Source organism: Venturia canescens, chromosome 3 (assembly GCF_019457755.1).
Source record: "Venturia canescens isolate UGA chromosome 3, ASM1945775v1, whole genome shotgun sequence".
Classification (NCBI taxonomy): domain Eukaryota; kingdom Metazoa; phylum Arthropoda; class Insecta; order Hymenoptera; family Ichneumonidae; genus Venturia; species Venturia canescens.
Window position 1 is genome coordinate 23247392 of NC_057423.1, and position 23617 is coordinate 23271008.

At 38.8% G+C, this 23617-nt stretch overlaps 1 protein-coding gene across 4 annotated transcripts in view; it reads left to right on the forward strand.

Moving 5' to 3' along the window:
- Positions 1-23617, forward strand: part of LOC122407504 (laccase-2-like) — a 577870-nt gene that overhangs the window by 334343 nt on the left and 219910 nt on the right. For 2 of the 4 annotated variants that reach the window (XM_043413764.1, XM_043413763.1), the window contains exon 6: positions 16487-16702. The exons of 1 other annotated variant lie outside the window; for it this stretch is intronic. In XM_043413764.1, coding sequence (XP_043269699.1) covers positions 16487-16702 — 216 coding nt within the window. Of the gene's footprint in view, positions 1-16486; positions 16703-16914; positions 17876-23617 lie in introns of those variants that run through there. One more of the 4 variants, XM_043413766.1, reaches the window with a different exon arrangement.

A 23617-nucleotide genomic window follows, 5' to 3' on the forward strand; every position in this document is an offset into this window, starting at 1 on the left:
TCGCTTCGTTCGCTATTTGCAGCAGCAATGGGTACCCCGGGCAGCTATCCTTACAGTTTCCGGGAGTCCTGTACGTACAAACAACATTGCGGAAACTTTCAACCGCCACGTTATCGCTCGGTTAGGGGGTGTTCATGGTCACGCGTGGAAGTTTTGCGGTAAATAATCCTCATGATTTTTGCATTATGTGCAAACCCGCGTATATACTCATGAAAAAATATAATGGTTTTGAATTGCAGATAAACTGAAAAAATTGATACAGATCGAAGATGTCAAATTTCAGCAGTTATCCGCGGGATTGAATCCGAGACGGCGCGAGTGTGACGCCCAATTAAAGGAGGACGCGCGAATTCTCGCTGCCCAGGAAAGACTTGCGTCTGGGAGGTTGCTATTGATAATTTTGAATATTTTCTCATTATAATTATCGAAGATTCGAATTTTAATATTTTTCGTCACGTTTTATCATGAGTATAATTTCAGATATACCATGAAGGATTTCATGCGAACCGTCGTGGAACAACGTCAACGTATTGTGATTCACAACTACGACGTTGTTTTACAACGTAAGAATTTTTGAATTTTTGTTACATGCGTTTGTGTGTTTCGGCATATGTGCGCGTATGCACACAAAGATAACACTATTTAACTGTATTTTATTTACAGAGAACGACAACCGGGAAGAATTGCCACCTGCGCTACAAAACATTGGTACGTAATAACAAGTTGTTGGTTAGTAAAAACGATAAACTATTATATAGTACGAGAATTTATTCTATTGTTGTATTTTAATTCGAGCAGTTCAAGCAGATGTACGCGTACCACCGGTGGTTCCGCAAAACCCGATCAACAATGACGTGGTCCAGGTAGAACATGCTCCTCAGTACGAGGTACCACCAATTTATGAACAAATTGGGCTCAATGAACAGAACATCGGTACGTACCAACAAATTATCGTTTATTAACAACGCTGGACAATGTGCTATTCGAATGTTTTTAATGATGTTGTATGTAAATTTAAGCAGTTCAAGCAGATGTCCACGTACCGCCGGTGGTTCCGCAAAACTCGTTCAACAATGACGCGGTCCACGGAGAGCTGGTTCCTCAGTACGAGGAATCGCCAATTTATCAAGAAATTGGGCTCAATGAACAGAATATCGGTACGTACCAACAAATTGTCGTTCAATAACAACATTGAAAAATGTGGTAATCGAATGTTTTTAATATTGTTGTATGTAAATTCAAGCAGTTCCAGAAATCGGGATATACGGAGGACTACCCAATGCACCGCCCGTTCATGTGGAGCAAGAATCAAGAGGGCAACTGGATGAGGAAGGAAATCCAGTTTATTCCATTCAGTCGTGTCGGGGGTGTATGGCGGCTCGACCGGTGATGGCATTTGTCCCGTGCGGACATTTAGCCTTCTGCGAAACATGCTACGAGCGAATGAACGCGGTTCGGGCACAAAACGAGGCAAATTTTTTTAACAATTTTGTAATAGATGTCGAAGATTATGCACGGCCAATGGCGGCAACTTGCCCAATTTGCCGCCATCCGTTCACGACCGCCATCAAAATATGGTTCCCATAAAACAGTTTTACGAATGTATCAACACCAAAATCTAACATCATTTTCGCAGTGTAATAACATTGCGGAGGTGATGCAACATTCTCTTTACACCGTACTCTCTCTTTTGTCTGAAAATCAATTTTTCGTATGTGCTTTCATACAAATTTTAAATTCATATTTTACTGAAGAAAACTTTCTTTTTAACTCACCGCGATGCACACGTGGTTTGAAGTTCTTATCCATTTATCATTTATTTCATAAGAATATCATCAACGGTTGATAGTCGTCGAGCAACCGTGATACATATCAAATATGTTCATCAACAGGTTGAGCTTCAGAAAAATGTTGAAAAAAATGTTCAACCTATAATATGCTTATTGATAACCAATCATACAAAAGTCAACGCTCAAGTGGCTGTGAGTAAACAAGTATTAATAGCGCATAATGATATTTATTAAAGACTGAACAGATGTTTATTTCTATTCATGTTATATAACATATTTATTGATAATTAATATTCAAAACCATCGACTATGAAAGGGCTTTGAACACGCGAAAAGAGCTATATTTATTTTTTTTAAACGCTGATAGCACTTAATGATGTTCGATGAATCCTGTAAGATGTAATATTTATTGTTCAACGGACTGAGCTTTATAAGACTGAATATATAATTTATATAGAAAAATATATGTAGATGTGACGGCAGATTCCAGGACATTTATATGTTTATCACGGTGTTTACCGAGACATTTGGCAGGTTCCAGGACAGTCCTGGAACCCATTTAATAGAATGGATGGCAAACGTTGCGCTCCTTGGCTGGGCTACTCTGGGGTTTTTGACCTAAAAATTCCGTCTCTCCGGCGCTTCGCGAAGCGCCGGGGAGACCCACCCATTTACTTTTTAAGAATTTTTTTTTTTCAATTTTTTAAATTTGAACAAAGAAAAAAGAAAATTCTTGAGAAGTAAATGGGTGGGTCTCTCCGGCGCTTCGCGCCGGAGAGACGGAATTTTTAGGTCAAAATCCCCGGAGTAGCCCAGCCAAGGAGCGCAACGTTTGCCATCCGTGTTACTAAAAAAAATTCCAGAATTGTCCTCAAAACTGAAATATGTCCTGGAATCTGCCGTCTGACCTATATATATATATATGTATATATATAAAATATTTGTTAATAACTAATATTTAAAAAACGCATCGACGCTGAAAAAGCTTTGAACACGCGAAAAGAACTATATATTGATTTTGTAAAATGTAGTTCGAAAAAAAATGCTGAAATGGCGGTAAACATGTGATCAGATTCTTATTTATTTCATTTAAAAAATGTATTCAAAGTCTGAAACGGTTGTGAACATTTCAAAAGAGTTGAATATTAATAAATCACGAGTATGAACAAAAATTCCGCATCAATCCGTTTATTCATAAATCCAGTTTCCTTTAGTGTTTAGTTGACGAATACGAGCCAAAGTATTTCATTGATTGGTATAAGAAAATTTTTTGCAAGATTCTGCTGATGAAGATGCTTGTACGTTGTTCGTTTGCAACGAGGACTTGAACTTTCCGTAACCATTTTTGTCCCATAACTTGATTGCTATTGCAACCTCTAATGTAAAAAAAAAATAGTCTGCCCTCTTTTTCAAAGTAGTTTGCCAGACTTTGAAACGGTTTCTACGATACCGCGTAATGGTTTGAAATTGATTATAAAAAAAATTCATTGACGAAGAATAATTTTCAACTATTGAAGGACAATTGAGGAAAAATACCAGAAGGTCGTGCAATTTTCAAGATTTGTAAAGATTAATTCGCGTTCAAAAAGTACGCATGAACCTTCGTGGTTCTGTGATTTTCACAGAGCTTCTGCATATTTTTATAATGGTTTCATTTCTAATTTGATTTTCTACATATAAAGAATATTTTAAAAAATCTTAATTACTAATCGTTCCATGAAGTAAATTTCTTGTAAATTATCATACGGAATATTATTGGTTCAAAAGTTGATTACAAAATTTTGCAAAAAATTCAATAGAGGAAAATTTTTTATTTTGCATACATTATTGCACAAACACTTCAAAATAAGTTGATAGTCGAAAGAAATTCAAAAAAGAATCCAGCATCCTTTTACGAAATATAATTTCATGTCTAATGACAATAAATAATTTTCCAGTTATTCGTCAAACAATTTTCTTCTCACACGATCTTTCCATGACTTGCCAATTCTTTTTATTAAGTGAACAATACTTTGCCTAGGATGTGTTCTTAATCGTTACTAAACGATAAAATTTTTCTATTTTCTCGCGAATAACGTTTTTCATCGGGTACGGGTGATTCTATTCGGAAAGTACAGCTGATAGGGAATACGGACATCTGTGAGTTGGGAAAATGCCGAATTGCTAATAGTCCTACGGGGCATATGCACGGTTGGGCATTTGCCACGGTGTCCAATTGCCACAGTAGAGGGGATGTACAACGAAGGCATATCGGGCATGGTGGGGATGGCTGAGCCTGGCGGTGCGAAAAGTGGGAATACTTGAGCGTCGGGGAAATGTCGAACTGCTACGGTGGTCAATAGAACTACGGGGCAAATGCCCGGTTGGGCATTTGGCACCGGGGGCAAATGACACAGTAGGAGAGTTACACAGTGGAGAATAGCACGGGGCAAATGCCACGATGGAGAATTGCACGGTGTCCAACTGACACCCTGCCGTTTTCGCTGCACCTTTTTTACTCCCTCCCTTCTACCCTCTCCACTCCTCAATCTTCTTCATCCACTCCTCCCCTTGACCCTCCCCTCCCAACACCTCTTCCCTCATACTTTGCCAACCCTCCTCCGCCCCCCATCCCGTACATTTCTCCATCACGTGCTCCCACGTCTCCCTGCTACTCGTGCACATCCTACACTCCCTCCCTTCCCTCTGCTCCCAGTACCTCCCCCCTCTCATCTCGTCCCCTAGCCTGAACCTGGCTACCCTCCCCCATCTCTCCTCCTTCCACCCCTTTTTCAAATATCCCGGGATCCCTCTCTCCTTCACAAACTTGTAATCCCTGTTACTCCTTGACTTAATTATCCTCTCCCATCTCCCTTCCTCCTGCCTTACTCTCTCCTCCCTCACTATATTCTCCCCCTTCATATCCCCACTTTCCCATCTCCTCTCCACCTCCTCCAGATCCCATCCCATCCTTAAGTAAAACTCCTTCCTTTCACTCTCCCATCCTCCTGCTTCCTGCCTTCTTCCTGCCCTTCTCTTCATCTCACCCCTACATCTTCTCGCCAATTCTCCCCCCTTCCCCGTCTCCAATCTCTTCTCGTATCCCCATGCTCTCATCCCCGCTCGCACCTCCAGCTTATCCCTTTGCAGTTCCTCCCTCACCATATACCCCGCCGCCCCTCTCGACACCCCCAGCACCCATCTTAAATACCTTTCCTGCAGCCTCTCTACTATCTCCCTTCCCTTCAACCCCCAAATCTCCACTCCATAACCCACTACTGGCCACACCAACTTATCGAAAAGCCACACTCTCCTTCCCCAATCGCTACCAAACTTATTTTTCCCTATCCCCCATACCTTCCCCATTATCTTCGCCGCCTTTATCACCCTCTCCTTCACCTGCTCCTCCTGACTTCCATTCGCTCTCACCACATAACCCAAGTACGTATACCTATTCACCTCTTCTATCCTTACTCCTCCCCATTGCCATACCACCTTTCTTTTTCTTCCCCCTCCCACCCTACACCTCATCACCTTCGTCTTTCCCGTATTCACCTCCAGCCCTTTCCCCTCTATGTACCTCTCCAACGTCCTTATCATCCCCTTCATCTCGTCCTCATCCTTCGCCAACAACACCACATCATCCGCATACGCCAGCGAATATACCTTCCCCTCACCCCCCAGCTTCACCCTTCCCCACCGCCCTTTTTCCAGCTCTTCATCCATGTCCGCCTGCAACAGCGTGAATAGCTGCGGGCTCAGCGGACACCCCTGCCTAACCCCTTTCTCTGTCCAAAACTTCTCCCCTTTTTCCCCACCCACCTTCACCCTCGCATACGTCTCCTTCATCACCTCCTCGCACCTCTCAATTAGCCACTCCCTTACCCCTCTCTTCCTCATACTCTCCACCAGCTTCGCCCTATCCACCAAGTCGAAGGCCGCCTTCAAATCAACAAACAGCAGCACCACCTTTCCCCTCCTTTCCGTTATTTCCCTATTTATCAAATAGTTCAGTACGTATACGTTATCCATTGTTCCCATACCTTCCCTGAATCCCGCCTGACTCCTTGGCATCATCCCCTTCCCCTCCACCTCTATCCTCAATCTTTCCGCCAGTATCCCTACGTACACCTTATACGCCGTTTGCGTTAGAGTCACCCCCCTATATTCCTCTACCCTTTTCCCCTCGCCCTTCTTCACTACTGGCACCACTATCCCTTCCTTCCAACCTTCCAGCCACCCTTTCCCCTTCCACACCTTCTCGCACATCCTCTTCAGGCTATTCACTACCCTCTCCCTTCCGTACTTCCACACTTCGTTCGGAATTCCATCCCCCCCATCGCTTTTCTGTCCTTTAACTTCCTTATAGCCTTCTTCACCTCTTCCGTTGTTATCACCGTTTCTTTTTCGTCCTCCCCTTCCCTCCTCATTTCCCCCAGTCTCACCCTTCTTTCTGTTATCCCTCCCAGCCCCTCTCTAAAGTACCTATCCCATTCTTCTCTTCTTATCTTTTTATTCACCCCCTTTCTCCTCCTCCTCCCCCTATTGACTACCTCCCATACCTGACCCTCCGTCCTTATCTCCTCTATCTCTCTTTCCCACCTTTCCCTCTCCTTCATTTTCTTTTCTTCACATATTCTCCTGAACTTCCTCTTCTTTCTCCTGTACCTTTCCTCTCCTTTTCCCTCTCTCTTCCACCTCTCCAGCTCCCTTCTCGCCTCTTCCTTTGCCCTTCTACATTTCTCATCCCACCATCCCCCACTCTGCCCCTCCGCCCGCTCTTCCTCAGTCTTTCTCATCGCCCTCTTTATTCTCCCCCTCATTTCCTCCCATCCTTCTTCTACCCCCTCTGTATCCCATTCCCATCTCCCAAATTCCTCTCGAAACTTCTCCACTCCCTTCTCTGTCCACACTCCTCTTCCCTCCTTCCTCTTCCCCACTCCCTTCTTACTCGCCCCTCTTCTTCCCCCCCTCCCCTTGAGCCACACTACCACCGGCATGTGGTCGGAGTCCACTCTACTCACCACTTCCAATTTCCTCACTCTTTCCCACACTTTCTCCCCCACTACCACGTAATCAATTACCGACTTACCCCTTCCCCCCACAAACGTCCACTCCCCCTCTCTATCCCCCTCCACACTTCCATTCACTATCCTCCATCCTCTCTCATTCACGAACTTGCACCATTCTTTTCCTTCCTTCGTCACTATCTCGTCCCTTGAACTCCTCACCGCTTCCCTCTCCCCTACCCGCCATCCGTCCCAACCTCCGCCTTCCCTTCCAGTTCTCACGTTCATATCTCCCCCAATCACCACCTTCCCCCCCCCCCCTGCTCTTTCCATCCACCGGCTCATCAGCTCCTTTTTCCTCTCCATGTCCCCGTTTACATACACCCCCACTATCATCCACCACTCCGTCCCCAACTTCACCCTTCTTTCCATCCATCCTTCCTCCCCCAGCTCTGTCCCCCCTTCTTCTTCCTCGATCTCTTCCTTCACCCCGAACGCCATTCCACCCTTCGCCCTTCCCCTTCCCTTCCCTCTCTTCGCTCCCTGTATCACCCACCTGAATCCCTTCTTCCATCCTTCCCTTATCGCCCCCCACCCCTCCTCCGTTGCCCACGTTTCCGACATAACCACCACATCCCATCGGTTACATGTCAAAATAACACTGCGACAAAATAACCGGACAAAATAACACACGACAGAATAACACGAAGACAAAATAACACACGACAGAATAACACACGACAAAATAACACTCATATATATATATTTTAATATGTCTAGAACACAGCCGACGACGAATCTACTTTAATTTACTCGTTCCGAATGTATAGGTACATATATATGAAAATATATATGTATGTATAGGTGAGAATGAAGTTGTTGATTTGCGAAAACTATGCTATGATGAAGAAATCGGCCAACGATTTGCTATACATTATTCTGAGCCAGTCGAGCAGAACGCCTGATTTGAAACGGTTATCAGAGTGAATCGGTAAGCGGTAATTATATCAAAATTAAAATTCGATTAAATCCAGTGACGAATGTAATAGAAATGCCGCTGCACTTTATACTAAGTCAGAAAGGAAAGCCAATGCTACTCTATAAAAAGTATATATATCAAAAACTGCGTGTTAATAAAGAACATATAACATGGCGTTGTGTGGAATATCATCGACCAAATAAATGTTGTGCTACAATTACAACAACATCGGCAGAGAAAACCGGTAAGTTTATTTTTCAAAATACTCTAAACGAACCCAAACAAACCCAAACAATCCCAAACAAATAAACGAACAAACAAACAAACAAACCCAAACAGTTCTTCATTGATTACAGGTTCAGTAATTACAGTTAAAGAGCATAATCATACTTCTGATGCTGCTGCCATCAACGCTCGGAAAGTAATACAAAAAATTAAAACCCGCGCGAAAAATTCTACTGAGATCACACGCAATATAGTAACTGCCAACATTGCTTGTACGTCAGCCAGCACGGCAGCGCAGCTTCCAAGCATATCGGATTTATCACGTACAGTGCAGAGAACAAGGGCCGCAGAAAACCCACAGTTGGCTACACCATCAACTCGTGAAGAATTAAAACTTCCTGAAATCTATACGAAAACATTGAAAGGAGACAATTTTTTGTATTACGACAACAACGGCGATAAAAATAGATTTTTAATTTTTGCAACCGACAAAAACTTAGAACGTTTGGCACAATGCACACACTGGTTTTGTGATGGAACTTTTCGGTCGGTTCCTAAAATTTTCTTACAACTCTATACAATCCATGGAATGGTTGACGGAAAGACAATTCCATTTGTGTTCATTTTGGCTCCAAGTAAAAAAGAAAAGTTGTACCGGTCAATTCCGGAACACCTGAAGGAAATGGAACCGCGGTTGAATCCGGAAATGATTATTACGGACTTTGAGCAGGGCTCAAGCCCTGCTTGAGCATGCTCAAAGCCCTCATGAGTGCGGCTCAAGCAATATTTCCAATGGGAGGAATTCGTGGATGCCATTTTCATTTTGGCCAAAGCGTGTGGCGCCACGTCCAAGAGTGTGGATTGCAGAAACGCTACACAAAAGATGATGAAGTTGCATTAAACATCAAAATGTTAATTGCATTGGCATTCATTCCACCTGAAAGCGTAGGTGATGCATTCAAAGCCCTCACGAGTAGTAGATTCTATGAAAAAAATAGCGAGGACCTGAAAGGAATTATCAGCTATTTTTCCGAAACATGGATTGGAGTGAAATTGCGCAACCGACAACGCCCACCTCTGTTCCCAATCGAGGTTTGGAACTGTTATGCAGCGGTTAAAAACAACGAACCGCGCACTAACAATTCTGTAGAAGGCTGGCATAACGCCTTTAATGACCGAGTCACGAGAACTCACGTGCAAATGGGGAAATTCATCAACGCCTTGAAGAATGAACAAGCAACTACCGAATTCATGTGGGAGCAACATGAGGCTCGTCGAATCATAACATCAAATAAAAGAAAAACATACCGCGATCTCGACACAAGGCTACAGAGATGTGTTGAAGATTACAAGCCGAATGTTGATTACATCGATTATTTAAAAGGAATAGCTCACAATCTTAAAATCTAATACTTCTCTGTGATGGAGCCAACGTTATAATTGTATTTTGAGTTTTCAAATATATATATATATATTATCAATATCATCTAATTCCAATATTTTTCACCTAATTTTGTGAAATGTGTTTTTTTTGTATCATTTGTGTTATTTTATCGTATGTTATTTTGTCTTCATGTTATTGTGACGAATGTTGTTTTGTCGTTATGTTATTTTGACGAATGTTATTTTGTCCAGTTATTTTGTCGCAGTGTTATTTTGACGTGACACCATCCCATCGCTTTATACCCTCCCAGAACTCCTCGACCTTATTCATCACCCCCGCCACATTCCAAAATCCCAATTTATATACCTCTTCTATTTTGCTTTCTCTCACCACGTTCCCCCTTCTTTTGACTGCTCCCCTGGCCTCCCCCCCGTCCCTTTCCCTCATTCGTTTCCCACACTTTCCGTGCACCTCCCCTCTCCCTCATTCCACACCAATACCTTTCTATCCACCCACATCCTCATATATCCTACCCTCACCCTCTTTCCTTTCCTCCTCTCCTCATATGCCTGCCCTTCTACCAGCCATTTCATTCTCCTTTCCTCTTTTGTCAGATCATCCTCTATCCTTTCTCTATTCCCTCTCAGCTTTACTTTCGCTTTCATTATTTCCATCTTCTTCTCCCTTCCCTCCAGCCTTATTAACACCATCCCCCTCCCTCCCTCATCCACCCTCCCTATTCTTCTCATCTCTTTCCTGCCTCCTTCCACTCCTAATCTCTCCCATATCTTCTCTATCTCCCTCTCCCACTCCACCCCTTCCGCCACATTCACCCCTCTCACCACTATATTGTTTCTCCTTTCCTCCCTTTCTCTCCTCTCCAGCTCTTTTTCCACCTCCCTCACTCTTCTCCCGATCCTTTCCCCTCCCTCTCCCCCCTCCCCTCTTTCCTTCTCCAGTACCTCCACTTTTCGCTCCAATTCCTCAATTTTCTATTTGAACATTTCCCTCTCCTCTCCCCACTGCCTTCTCATCTCATCATGCTCCTTTCTCACCTCTTCCGCCCACCTGTCCACCTTACTCTCTATTCTCCCACACTCTTGCCTTAACTCCTGCTTCAACAACTCCTTCATCATCTCCCCTACCCTTCTTACTATCTCGTCTGCCTCTCCCTCCTCTCTCTCCGGCGACCTCACCACTTTTCTACTTCTCTTAAACGCCTCCACCTCCCCCCCGTCTTCCCCTCTCGCCATTCCTTCCTCCCTTTCCCTCTTCTTCCTGTCCCCTGCCAGAATCGCTTCCATTATATTCCCTACACTACTCGCTCTTCCCCCCCCCCCCATGCTCCTCACTCTCATTACCCCGTCCCCCATTCCTCTCTTACTCTGCTCACTCATTTCCCTTATATCCACTATCTCCACTCTCCTTCTCTATTTCCTTCTTTATCCTTTCATTCCTACCTTACCTATCCCGCCTCTACCTTACCAACCTGCTCCTCTTTCTTACTTTCGCCGTTCTCCACACGCCGCTGACTTACTTTTCCTCGCTCGCTTACTCCCAACTTCTCACACCTCACTCTCTACCTACTTCACCCTAAGCCACTCTAACCTCTATCTTTTCGTCCCCTTTTTATCCTCGGTTTTTTCACTTCTTCCCCCACCTTCCACTTACGCTCTTTTGCCCTCCACACTCTTACCACCGCTCTTCCCCACTTTTCCACCCTCACTTTCTCTCCCCACACTGTTTCTTTGCTCTCTTTCCCTTTATTTCCCGCACCTCACTTTTCTCCACTGTTTCCCCACTGTCACCGGAAACGGAAGTCTCTCTAGAATTGAATTATATATGGTCAATTGACAGAACATTTTGGATCAATTGAAAAATTTTCGTCAATTGGCAATATCTCCTGCATCAATTGGAAATTTATTGGTCAATGGACAATGATTTCGCCATCAATTGGAAATTTTTCGTCAATTGGTAATATCTCCTCCATCAATTGGAAATTGGTTGGTCAATGGACAATATTTTCTTTATCAAATGGAAATTTTTCGTCGTTTGGTAATATCTCTTCCATCAATTGGAAAATGAATCATCATTTGTCAATGAAGTTTCTATCAATTACCAATTATTTGGTCAATTGATAATGCAATTTGGAATAATTACTGATTTTTAATCAATTGACAATAATTATCAAAATTAGAGGAAAAAATTATTTTCGTTTAATGCAAAGCTGGAGTGGATAGCGGCTATATTTATATCACTGCTCTATTTTTCGGCGCGAACCACCTGATACTTCCGTTTTGCGCTCGAGCGTATGGTCTTGCCTCGTAGCCTCTTCAAGTTTGTTTTCATTATTTCTTTATCGCTTCAGTCTAGTCATACCACTGCTAATAGTTAAGACTTATAGTAATTAATATTATTGACATATGGAAAAAAAACCATTTCTTATAAGTAAAATTTTCCATATGTAATCCTTTAAATGAATGACCCTACTGAAATATAAAAATTAAAAAAAAGTTTGTCCAACGATTTACGTAGTATCCCCAGGTTTACGTTTGGCAACACCGGTTCTCTCCGTCTTTTTCTACTCGACCACTCGTGAGTGATTAACCCCTTTTCTGTTGATCTGTCAAATTGAGGTTAGGACTACACTCACAAGGAAACAGGGAGGTCGACCCTCCGATTTTGATCTAATTTATATATGTTGTAGTACATCGAAAACTAAGAGATACGTATTTTTTCTTATCGGCCCATAAACGGTTTAACGGGGTGAAAACAACCCCCGAAGATGGGCACCTCACGGGGTGGTTTCTCAGTTTTGCATATAAGCGCTTTATGTATTCGAATGAAACCAACGCTAAAATATTTATATTGATAAATCATCGAAAACACGCCCAAGGCTTTCTAAGGGAAAGGGTTTTTAAAGGGTGAACAACCTCTAATTCGAAAATTTTCGCTTTTAAGGGGGTAAATCACCCCTTTCGTCGTAATACCTTATATCATTATAAAAACATTTTTATTCTTAATTATATTGTTGTACGGTAGCACAACCACTTATATATATTATTGGAATGTGTTCAAACTCAAAAATACATATTCAACTACCATCATAATACGTTAATATAGTTTTCAGATTATTACTAGTTTTTATAGTCCGTGCAGTAATGGTATTCATCAAAAAAGTGTTGCAAGCAAAGTAATTTCTTACACCACGAACATCTTATTATTGCCACTTTCTCACAACCTTGAACATCACATTGAGGTCTCGATGATTGTCCGAAAGAAAATTTGACAGGCTTGACAAATTCTTCAGTTTTATCGCTTGTATAACCACTTTTGTACCAAGCATATCGAAACAAATTTTGATACCTTGGAGAAGATAACTGATTATGAGATAAAGATTGCAATTTGATTATATTATTTCTTAAAGGTAGTTTGAGATCATAATCGAGTAATAAGACAGCGTCTGAAAAATGTCGAACAAAATTCTTCCATATTCTGAATCCATATACATCGAGTGGTTGACTCCTTCCGGTTGTACCTTTTGGTATGATCATTGTTTTGATGCTTTTTCCAATCGGTGTAACCTGCCTGACTACTTGTGTGCAATGTCCACTTCATGAATCTATCAAAAGTACGCTTTTTGAACCGATGTTAGGGAAAAAGACCTTTTCCAGCCACATCTTAAAGTGATCTGCAAAATTTAAGATAACGTTTGTTTTAATTTTTCTTTGCATATGTAGGATTGACAGATTTTGAAACAATTTTTTTTTTCTTATAGCTGAAAATACAAAAGAAGGTAGGGTATACAAATACCTGAAGTGAGTTTTCCTGACTTGGAAGCAGTCAAAAAGATATTACTTGGTTTGAATAAGGTCGTCTCTATAATTGGTCCAAATGTTCCGGAAGGTTCTTTCAAAACAATGAAAAGTGGCGATAGTAATTTTCCCTCTGCAGATATTGTGGGCTGTATAGTGTAGCTGTGAGTTGTCGAAGACACTGACTACACAAGGCATTCGATTTGTTTTGTGCCTTCTACTGCCAATGTTCGTCCTGAATGCATTTCTAATTGAAACCCACTTTGGTCTGAATTGTATATGTTTTGTAAACCATACATATTGTTCAAGAAGAGATTTAATTTCATTAACGAAGTTATCTGCATCTCTTTGCAAATCTGCTCCTTCCTCTACAGTTTTTCGGGTTACAAATTTGATAATTTTTCGAGATGTTATACGGTGAACTTTCTTAAATTTCAACAACCACCAATCGGAAGCCTTGAACCGAACGTCTTCAAATCCCATCTCTTTTTGTGCTTGTAGGGCCCACCTCCGAAGATCCACATCATGAACAATAAAGCCGGCATCAACAGCACTCTTCATAGTTTCCAATGTATATTGAGAAATGCGAGCTAGTTTTTCCATGTATGTTCCACCTTTGTTGAATTGATGAGCGCAACGTTTTAATTGACTTTTAGATGTCACTTTTTTGAATCGGTGTTTAACAGTGTCCACTCTTAAGTTCTTTTTCTTTCCGCTCCTCCAAAATTCAACTGCTCTTCTTTTATAATCATAGCTCAAATCTTCTTCATCGGTCGAACATGTATCGTATGGTGTTCCACGACTCCATTCCATCGCATTATCTTCTATAGGATTCGCCTCACACTCTTTATTATGCTCTTGAAAATCTAAAGTATTTTCTTCAATATATTCCATTCCGGTAAAATCTTGCATACTTTGCAGTAAAAATTTTTCGATATTTTCTTTCAATTCCTGTTCTTCATTATTGATTGGGCTTTCAGCAATGTTCATCGCTTCAAACGTGATCAATAAAAGTCGTATAACATTTAATGGATTCACAATCATTTTGTATTACGCGTGCAATAGCGGTGTATATTTCACTTGAATATCCCGTGACGAACTGATATTGGTCTCCAAAAATTGCTTTAAGGAATATGAAAATATACGCAACACCCAAGCCAGATAAGCACGCTTGGCAGAACGATAAACAAGGAGACTGATGGCACAAGGCTACAACCTACGCATAACTATACCTACGCACATATCTATCTTCCGAATAATAGTCATATCACGATAAAATCACGATCAAGACACTTTGGAGTTTGATAATCGGCGCTGGACATCAAGGCCGTGATATTTTTATTCCGTTATACTCTGATGTATAATTTAATATAAATTTACAGAGCGTAGCATGGAGTGTGCACATCATTTAATATGGATTTACATACTATACTTTATAATTAAATCTAATTTTCTATATTTTTCTGAACGGGGCTCTGCGGCAGGAATTCCATTGGAATGTACAACATTCTATGGTCTATAGCTTATCACATTTAAATCTATGCTTTATTTCCTTCATAATAAATAAATCGTAACTCACAAAGGGGCGATGTGGAAATTATCGATACGGGGATGATCTCGCGTAGAAATACGGTCAAAGGTAAACTTATTTTCGAGTTTGAACAGATTCCAAAAATATATATAAGTGGTTGTGCTACCGTACAACAATATAATTAAAAATAAAAATGTTTTTATAATGACATAAGGTATTACGACGAAAGGGGTGATTTACCCCCTTAAAAGCGAATTTTTCCGAATAACCCCGAAACACGTATCGACTAATTTTTCGACCTCTACAAAATGCAGTTGGTACCGTTCAAATCGGAAGAATAGTTTTTATGGTACAGAATAAAATTTTCGAATTAGAGGTTGTTCACCCCTTAAAAACCCTTTCCCCTAGAAAACCTTGGGCGTGTTTTCGATGATTTATCAATATAAATATTTTAGCGTTGGTTTCATTCGAATACATAAAGCGCTTATATGCAAAACTGAGAAACCACCCCATGAGGTACCCATCTTCGGGGGTTGTTTTCACCCCGTTAAACCGTTTATGGGCCGATAAGAAAAAATACGTGTCTCTTAGTTTTCGATGTACTACAACATATATAAATTAGATCAAAATCGGAGGGGTCGACCTCCCTATGTTTCCTTGTCAGCTGATGCCTTACTGTCATATCTCTTTATCATAGCGAGTCGTAGGAAATCCAATGCCGGAAGTTCAAATTAAACTTAATATTCCGTAAAAAATAGGCCGATAAGGGCAACTTTTTTTGGGGGTATTAGATTACTACAAGTGTTAAGTATATGAATTGCAGTTTTTTCCAGAATTTCATGGATTTCTAGGCCCTTTTGTAGCAACCGGAAGTTAGGTTTTTGTATGTTGTTTTGAAATTCCTTCACGAAAACCACCAATTTTAATAATTAATTTCTCTGAAATTAGGTCGGTAACCGATTCTGAAATTTTACACAGCCCTTTATTAAAAGTTTAAGTACAGCGTATTTTTTTTTTTTTTTTAATCTTATGAACTAAGCCTGGTGATAGAATTACCTTAATCGCGACTGACTTTTGGTAGGGTATATGGCTCACTAAGTCGTATGGCAATATCGACTCGTATCATTATTTTGCATCGATAAATGGAAAACATTTTGCACAACAAATATGTATAAGCTCCTAGAATAAACCCCAGTGTATATTGCAATGACGGCAATTTTTACTCCTCATTTCTTCCAGCGAACGAATTCTATTCGGTATAAGAACTATCCTATACTCTTATTGAGCACATCAAATTGATAATAAATCGCATTTCACTTAATTTTCAATCGGATTTTGCCGTAAAATTTCGTTTTTTTATAATTGTCATTGACTGAAATAGAATGAAAGGCTAGTATAGCTAGTAAAGATCTTTTGTCTCATTTTATCTTTTATCCTTCATTGTATTAATATATTTTTAATAATGGTTTAAAAATGATGAACTTATTTATAATTCATTAACTTTTTTGAAATATGCATCTGGCGCACTTGGTAAAATATTGATTACCTATATCTTGACTATCTACAATTTTATAATGATTCTATCTCACAATTTAATCATTGAAATTCTGTCTTTTTGCTACTCTCCTCTCTGCACCCCTGTCTGGGAGCTCGTGTATTGATCCACCATTAATCGCTTTCTCAATATGACAACGAGTGTTCAATTGATCATGCTGCTGTACGTGCTTCTAGCTTTAGGGTATGCATATTTTATTAACACATATTATTTTTATAGTTGCTGGTGGAACCGAAACAGTTGGTCTGGTAGCGAATATTGCGAATGTTTTGCCAGTTTCTCCACTTCTCACTCAAAGAAAAGATATACCTGAGACCGAAATTTGTTCTTCAACTGACTTACCTGCAAGATGTAAAAGTGCGGAATTTTGTGAATGTACACACGTCGAAGAACTTCCTTTGGGAGCAATAATCGAAATCGTTCTCGTTGACGAAGGTACGCTTGGCCAAAAAATTATTCGATCTATTAATTAAACAATGAGTTTCATAAAGATATTTTTGATTGACGGCTTTGCCGTGTTTCTGACACTTGTCTTAATCTGGTGAATCATATGTCACAGATTTTTTATCGCACACAAAATCATTTCTTTGAATCTCTTTGTAAGATCCCAATTTAGCATTATTTCCAATGTTTGCTCTAATTTTCAGACAGTTCAAGGGTGATATTTAAGAAAATCATAAAAAACCCCCTGTTCAGAAAAGCGCATAGTTCGCCGTTCTCTCGTGTGAGGCCCTCAGTCGACGGTTGGTCTCTCGTTTGAGCTCGGTAACACGCAATAGATCGATACCTTCATCACGATTCTATCTTTCAAGTTTCGGGAGTATTCTTTTTCTGTTCGCCCTACTTCATATCAAAGTGATCGGGAGAGCCGCGACTTACAACCACGTCATTTTTGGTACACCGAGCTCTGAAGTCCGAGAATTTGCTCCAATATTGATTATTTCAACTTCGTGGAATTCTCTCTTCGGAAATTATTTCAAAACCGGCTTACTTCGATGGCTTCGACACCATACTAACATTGTGAACTCTTCGACACTAAAATCTGTGATATTTTTTATTATTTTTACACGGAATACTTCGCCTTCGTTTTCAGTTATTTCTTTCCGGCAATACAAATCTGCAGATTCCCATCCTCACAAATCAGGAAATATTCCTTCAAAAAATTACACCCCCTCTAAGGGGAAAAAACAGATGGACAAGTCTGATTCCCCGTTCCCGCATTATAACACATAATTGCACCAAAAAATTCCCTAGATTTACCGAAAATTATTTTAAAAGGTAAAAAAAAAATCAAATGCACCACTCTAAAACATTCTGATCCTATAATATCCAAAAGCTGCGCTCAGAAACATTTCAAAACCTGATGCTTGATCCTTCTAATTTTATTCTGACGAAGAAACAATTAATGGAGTTAAAAATGATGTGTAAAAGTTACGATCTGAATTCCGTGCAACGACCCAAAATAAATGATATTCATTCGAGGCCAAGTAATTATTAATATTTCGAAATATTCATTTCTACACGATAGGTCACGAATTTAAGCAGAAAATATAACCTTATCAATAGGAGAAAAATACTACTTAGAATCATTCTACAGGACTAAGAACTTAATAAATAATAAAAATCATAAGTTTGCTAGCTATGTTTGCATCTAAAAATTTCACTCCTAACCCTTATTTTTCCGCCTTTTGGGAATAGTGAATTTTGTTTTACTTCGATAAAAGAGTCTAGTGTCCTAAAAAACTTCAAGTTTTCATGTAATATACCACCTAGGGAAAAAAAGGTTGGGACAAGTACATTAATGGTTCCTTGTTTCCTGATCATATCTCGAAAATGGGAAAATAAATTCCACAAAAAGAATTATTAAACCAACTGTAAATAATTTCCACAGAAATATTCGAAAAAAAATCCACAAATCATGAAAAAAACGTTACATTAAAAGAAAATACAAATCTGTAATTATTTTTTAAAGTATCAAAATATTTTAATAAAACGTAAGAAATAAAAAAAAATCAAAACGAAAAATAAAAAAAAAAACGATTGAAAAGAATTTCCATCTAAATTACGTCCAGCATTAAAACTTATGATATTAATTCGAGGCCAAGTATTTAATGAAAGTTTAGAATATTTATTCCTACGGGTACCATCAGGAACTTGAGAAAATTCTTATGAATCAAAAAGTTACCATTTGAGTTGAGTGCAGCACTAAAATTTATGACATTAATCGGAGAACAAGCGTGGTAGTGGCTCGACGCCAAGTATTAAAAGGAAAAACTGCAGCGCAAAAGAAAAGCCAGCGCGAGCCCTGCCGCTACTCTTACGCGAATATGCCGGTTTTATAATGTCACAGAATTTTCAAACGGCTCTCACAAACAAACCATTTTACAAAAGAACCTGAAAATGGGAGATGATTTTTTTTCGATTTTTCCCTTTCTATTGGTCGTTGGTGCAAGTAAATCCGGCCAGCCGATCCTGAGATACGTAACGTTAGTGATTTAAAATCCATCATTTGGGGAACTTTAATTTCTTAGAGACAGACGGGCGTAAGTTAAGCATATTTATATTTGGACTTACGTCTTTTGCACGATTTCTTACGTTTTGTCACACGCTACGTCACGCACTACGCCGAACGCGGTTACCCCTTCTCCTTCTGCGTCGCCGAGCGAGAGAGACAGAGAATGTGCGCACAGCGGGGGCAATACCAGCTCATGGTTTGCGCATAAAATATGTATAAATCAATTGAAAAAAATTCCACCTAATTTACGTGCAGCATTAAAATTTACCCCTTGGGAAAAAAAGGTTGGGACAAGTACATTGATGGTCCCTTGTTTCTGGATGACATAGAAAAAAGATTCAGAACCAGGAAAAAAATTCTGTAAAGAAAAATAAAAATTTTCAAAAAAATTCATAAATATTGAACAAATTGAAAAATGTACTATCCAAGTTACATGCAGTATAAAAATGTATGATATCAATTAGAGGCCAAGTTTTTATTGATAATTTGGAATATTTATTGAACAAATCGGAAACTTTAATTGAAACTCATGATAATTATTTTCAAGAAAAAAGTTAATGAAAAAAAAGTCATAACGGAAGTTACGTGCAGTACTAAAATGTATTATATCAATTCGAGGTCAAGTATTTATCGGTTATTCGAAATATAATCTCCGGCGACAAATGATCGTTGAGAATCCTTGTCGGGCTCACAACGCTTTATCAAAATTACTAAAAAATTAATGGAAATGAAATCATTAAAAATTCACATGAAAGTCATTCGTTACTTCAACAAGGTACACACTTTAAAGAATCGATTCCCCTCCGATTTTCAGGATCCCCTGGTATTATTCACAATCTTCAACTTCGATTGGATCGGTACAAATTATGTTCAAATACGTCTTAAACGTACTTGTCCGGCCCATCACTTTTTATTCAAATTGCTCATTTGAAAACAAATCAGGGCTGCTCTAAAATGACAAATATAATAAAATCGATAGAAATAAAAATAATATCTCCAAGTAATTTGAACTTGATTGTTCGCAAGTTCGTATAGCAATATCCACTTCTCATTTTCTTCAGTGAACACATACCATTCGGTGAGAACCAATGAAAATGAGAAATAATCAGGCACATTACAAGAAATTTTCGAACCTACTCAGCCATGCAATGTTTTTTTTTCTATAGTCACGTACACATTTTGATAAATACCACTAGTCGAGTACGACACGTGGATTCCTGGAATTTGGAGAAAAATTATTTTGTTGTGAATTCTGACTTCATATGATATAAATAGATTAATCAACTTTATCTTTCATTTTCGTTTCATTTTGACAAGAGCGATTCGAAGGAAAATTATTTTCTCAGGAATTACTGTTCCTTAATATGAACACATGCATTAACTTTGTTTTTGATTTGTTTTCGAATGAGCAATTTGAATAAAAAGTGATGGGCCGGATAAGTACGTTTAAGACGTATTTGAACATAATTTGTACCGATCCAATCGAAGTTGAATGTTGTGAATAATACCAGGGGATCCTGAAAATCGGAGGGGAATCGATTCTTTAAAGTGTGTACCTTGTTGAAGTAACGAATGACTTTCATGTGAATTTTTAATGATTTCATTTCCATTAATTTTTTAGTAATTTTGATAAAACGTTGTGAGCCCGACAAGGATTCTCAACGATCATTTGTCGCCGGAGATTATATTTCGAATAACCGATAAATACTTGACCTCGAATTGATATAATACATTTTAGTACTGCACGTAACTTCCGTTATGACTTTTTTTTCATTAACTTTTTTCTTGAAAATAATTATCATGAGTTTCAATTAGAGTTTCCGATTTGTTCAATAAATATTCCAAATTATCAATAAAAACTTGGCCTCTAATAGATATCATACATTTTTATACTGCATGTAACTTGGATAGTACATTTTTCAATTTGTTCAATATTTATGAATTTTTTTGAAAATTTTTATTTTTCTTTACAGAACTTTTTTCCTGGTTCTGAATCTTTTTTCTATGTCATCCAGAAACAAGGGACCATCAATGTACTTGTCCCAACCTTTTTTTCCCAAGGGGAAGTTTATGGTTTGATATTACGCCTTTTTTCTCAAAAGTTCCTCATTTATGTTAAGACGGTTATAGGATTTTAGTTTAAATTTCTATGAATTATTTGCTTAGTACATTTTTATAGATTCCATTCTAATACGAACATTTTTTTATGGGATAATCTTTTTCATGAAATTATCAGCAAATAAGGGACCATCAATGTACTTTTCACAACCTTATTTTCCCTGGGTATGATGTTCGGCTTATAAAGTTGGTTTCCACCGTAGAAAACCAATTTTTCGTAAAAATTGTAGTGAAAATATTTCGTCACAAGTCTGCCCTTGAACTTTGGCGATTTTTTCTCTTATACTCTAATATGTTATGCCTATTAGGAACTCAACAGCATGGAGGAATCCGGGATGAGGCCCGAGAAATTAATTTCGGTTTATAATATTGGTTTCCACGTAAAAGACCAATTTTTCTTCAAAATTGTACTGAAAATATTTAGGCACTGGGTCGGTCTTGGACTTTGGTGATTTTTCTCCTTGTCTTCTAATATGTTTTGTCTATTGGGAACCCAAGAGCATGAAGAAATGCGTGTTGTGGGCCGTAATATGATTTTCGGCCTATAACGTTGGTTTCCACGAAAAACAACAAATTTCTCGTCAACATTGTACAGAAAATATTCCGTCACAGGTCTGTCCATGGAGTTGGGCGATTTTTTTTCTTTTACTCTAATATGCTATGCTTATTGGGAACCCAAGAGAACGGTAGAAAGCGGGTTGAGGGCCGAGATATGATTTTCGGCTTATAACGTTGGTTTCCACGAAAAAGGACCTATTTTTTGTCAAAATTTTACTGAAAATATTTCGGCACAGGTTTGTTCTTGGACTTCGGTGATTTTTCCCCTTGTCTCCTAATATGTTTTGTCTATTAGGAATCCAAGAGCACGGTGGAAAGTGGGTTGGAGGCCGAGATATGATTTTCGGCTTATAACTTTGGTTTCCCCGAAAAAAGACCGATTTTTCGTCAAAATTATACTGGAAATATTTCGGCACTGATTTGTTCTTGCACGTCGCTGATATTCCCCCTTGTTTTCTAATCTGTTTTGTGTATTAGGAACCCAAGAGTGTGAAGAAATGCGTTTCGTGGGCTGTAATATGATTTTCGGCTTATAACGTTGGTTTCCGTGAAAAAAGATCTATTTTTCGTCAAAATTGTACTGGAAATATTTCGTCACCGGTCTGTCCGTGGCCTTTGGCGATTTTTTCCAAGTCTTCATACCAAGAAAGAACTGACGTAAAGATTTCCTTAATAGAACAGATTTTATTTATCCCTTTTCTTCAAAATTCAAATGAAAGATAGATCAAATTCAAGACACGAAAAATCCAACAGATTTGCCCACTTTAAATGTCGCTTTTGCATTCTGAATCTAGAGATTTCGTCTCATGCAAAACGTGCCCCCAATGAAATATATTTCCAAAGTTTGCAAGCGGCCGCTGAGGTTCAATTATCCACAGTTTGATAGTTGCTGAAAAAAAGTACCCGTAACCTTCTAACATTTATTATGCCAGAACTCAAAGCAGCAAAAAAAACTAAGCGAACTTTATTCAACAGAGCAACAGAATTCAAAGACGTTTAACGTACCTGCATTGGTTTTGAAGGAAAACCATTTCAGGACAATTTAGAAATGAATTTAGAAATTCGAAAACTCAGAAAGGAATAGAAAAAGGAACATGGAAGTATTTAGAAAAGCTGAAGACTTTTGTAATGAATTTTCTAGATTACATGATACGGTTGGAGTAAATGATTTGAATGATTGGCACACATGCTGCAACACAGAAATATCAAAGTTTAGAAGTATTCGCTGTATATCAGTCAAACAAACTTCAATACTATTTGAAAAGAAACACTTAAAAACTTGCTGAACCAAGTTCCATTACATATTACCATAATCAAAGATAAGGGGTGATCCGTAGCATATATATTTATCCACAGAAAGTTCAGAGTTCGCAGGTATCTGCTGCGGTTCAATGTATCTGCGCAATGAGCTTCGAAGACAGCAATTTCAAATCTATCCATAAATGAGCAACTGAAGACTTTTATAATCAATTTTTTACTTCATATATATGTTACGGTTAGAGTCAAAATGTAAAATGAATGGCACAGTATATAAATTGTATAGTTTGCAGATTTTCACTGTATTTCAATGATCCGAATCTACAGCATTATAATGAAAAGTTGTCAAAAGTCATGATGTTGCATTAAAATGACATAGCGCACATTGCATTCAGAAATTCTGTAAGTTTTGGGGATGTTGGTAGGCATTATATTTGATCACATCCAAAACTGAGCAACTGTAGACTTATCGGAATGAATTTTTTTTATAATAATTCCATATTTGTAGTTTGCAAAGTGGAAATACTCAACATACATGTCATTCCATAAGTTTTGTTATGAAAATTTGTGTTTGCACACCGCATTCCGAAGATACAACTTTTCATATCATCAGCAAAAAAAGCATCCAAAGGCTTTCTGGAACAAGTTTCCAAATTTATCACTCGACAGACCTATGGGAAAAGAATAACTACCCAGTATACTAAGAACAGAAATTTTTTTGAAAATCTGATTTACAAAATGTGCAATTCAAGATTATGGTTACAAACCTCTCGAATCATGTTACCACAATCATCATGAAGAAGGAGTAGAAAATCATAGGACACATATTAGGGAACGAATTAATAATATGTATCGATCCGCTGCAAACTGATGGGGTGAAAACAAAAGGATTGGAGAGGGCA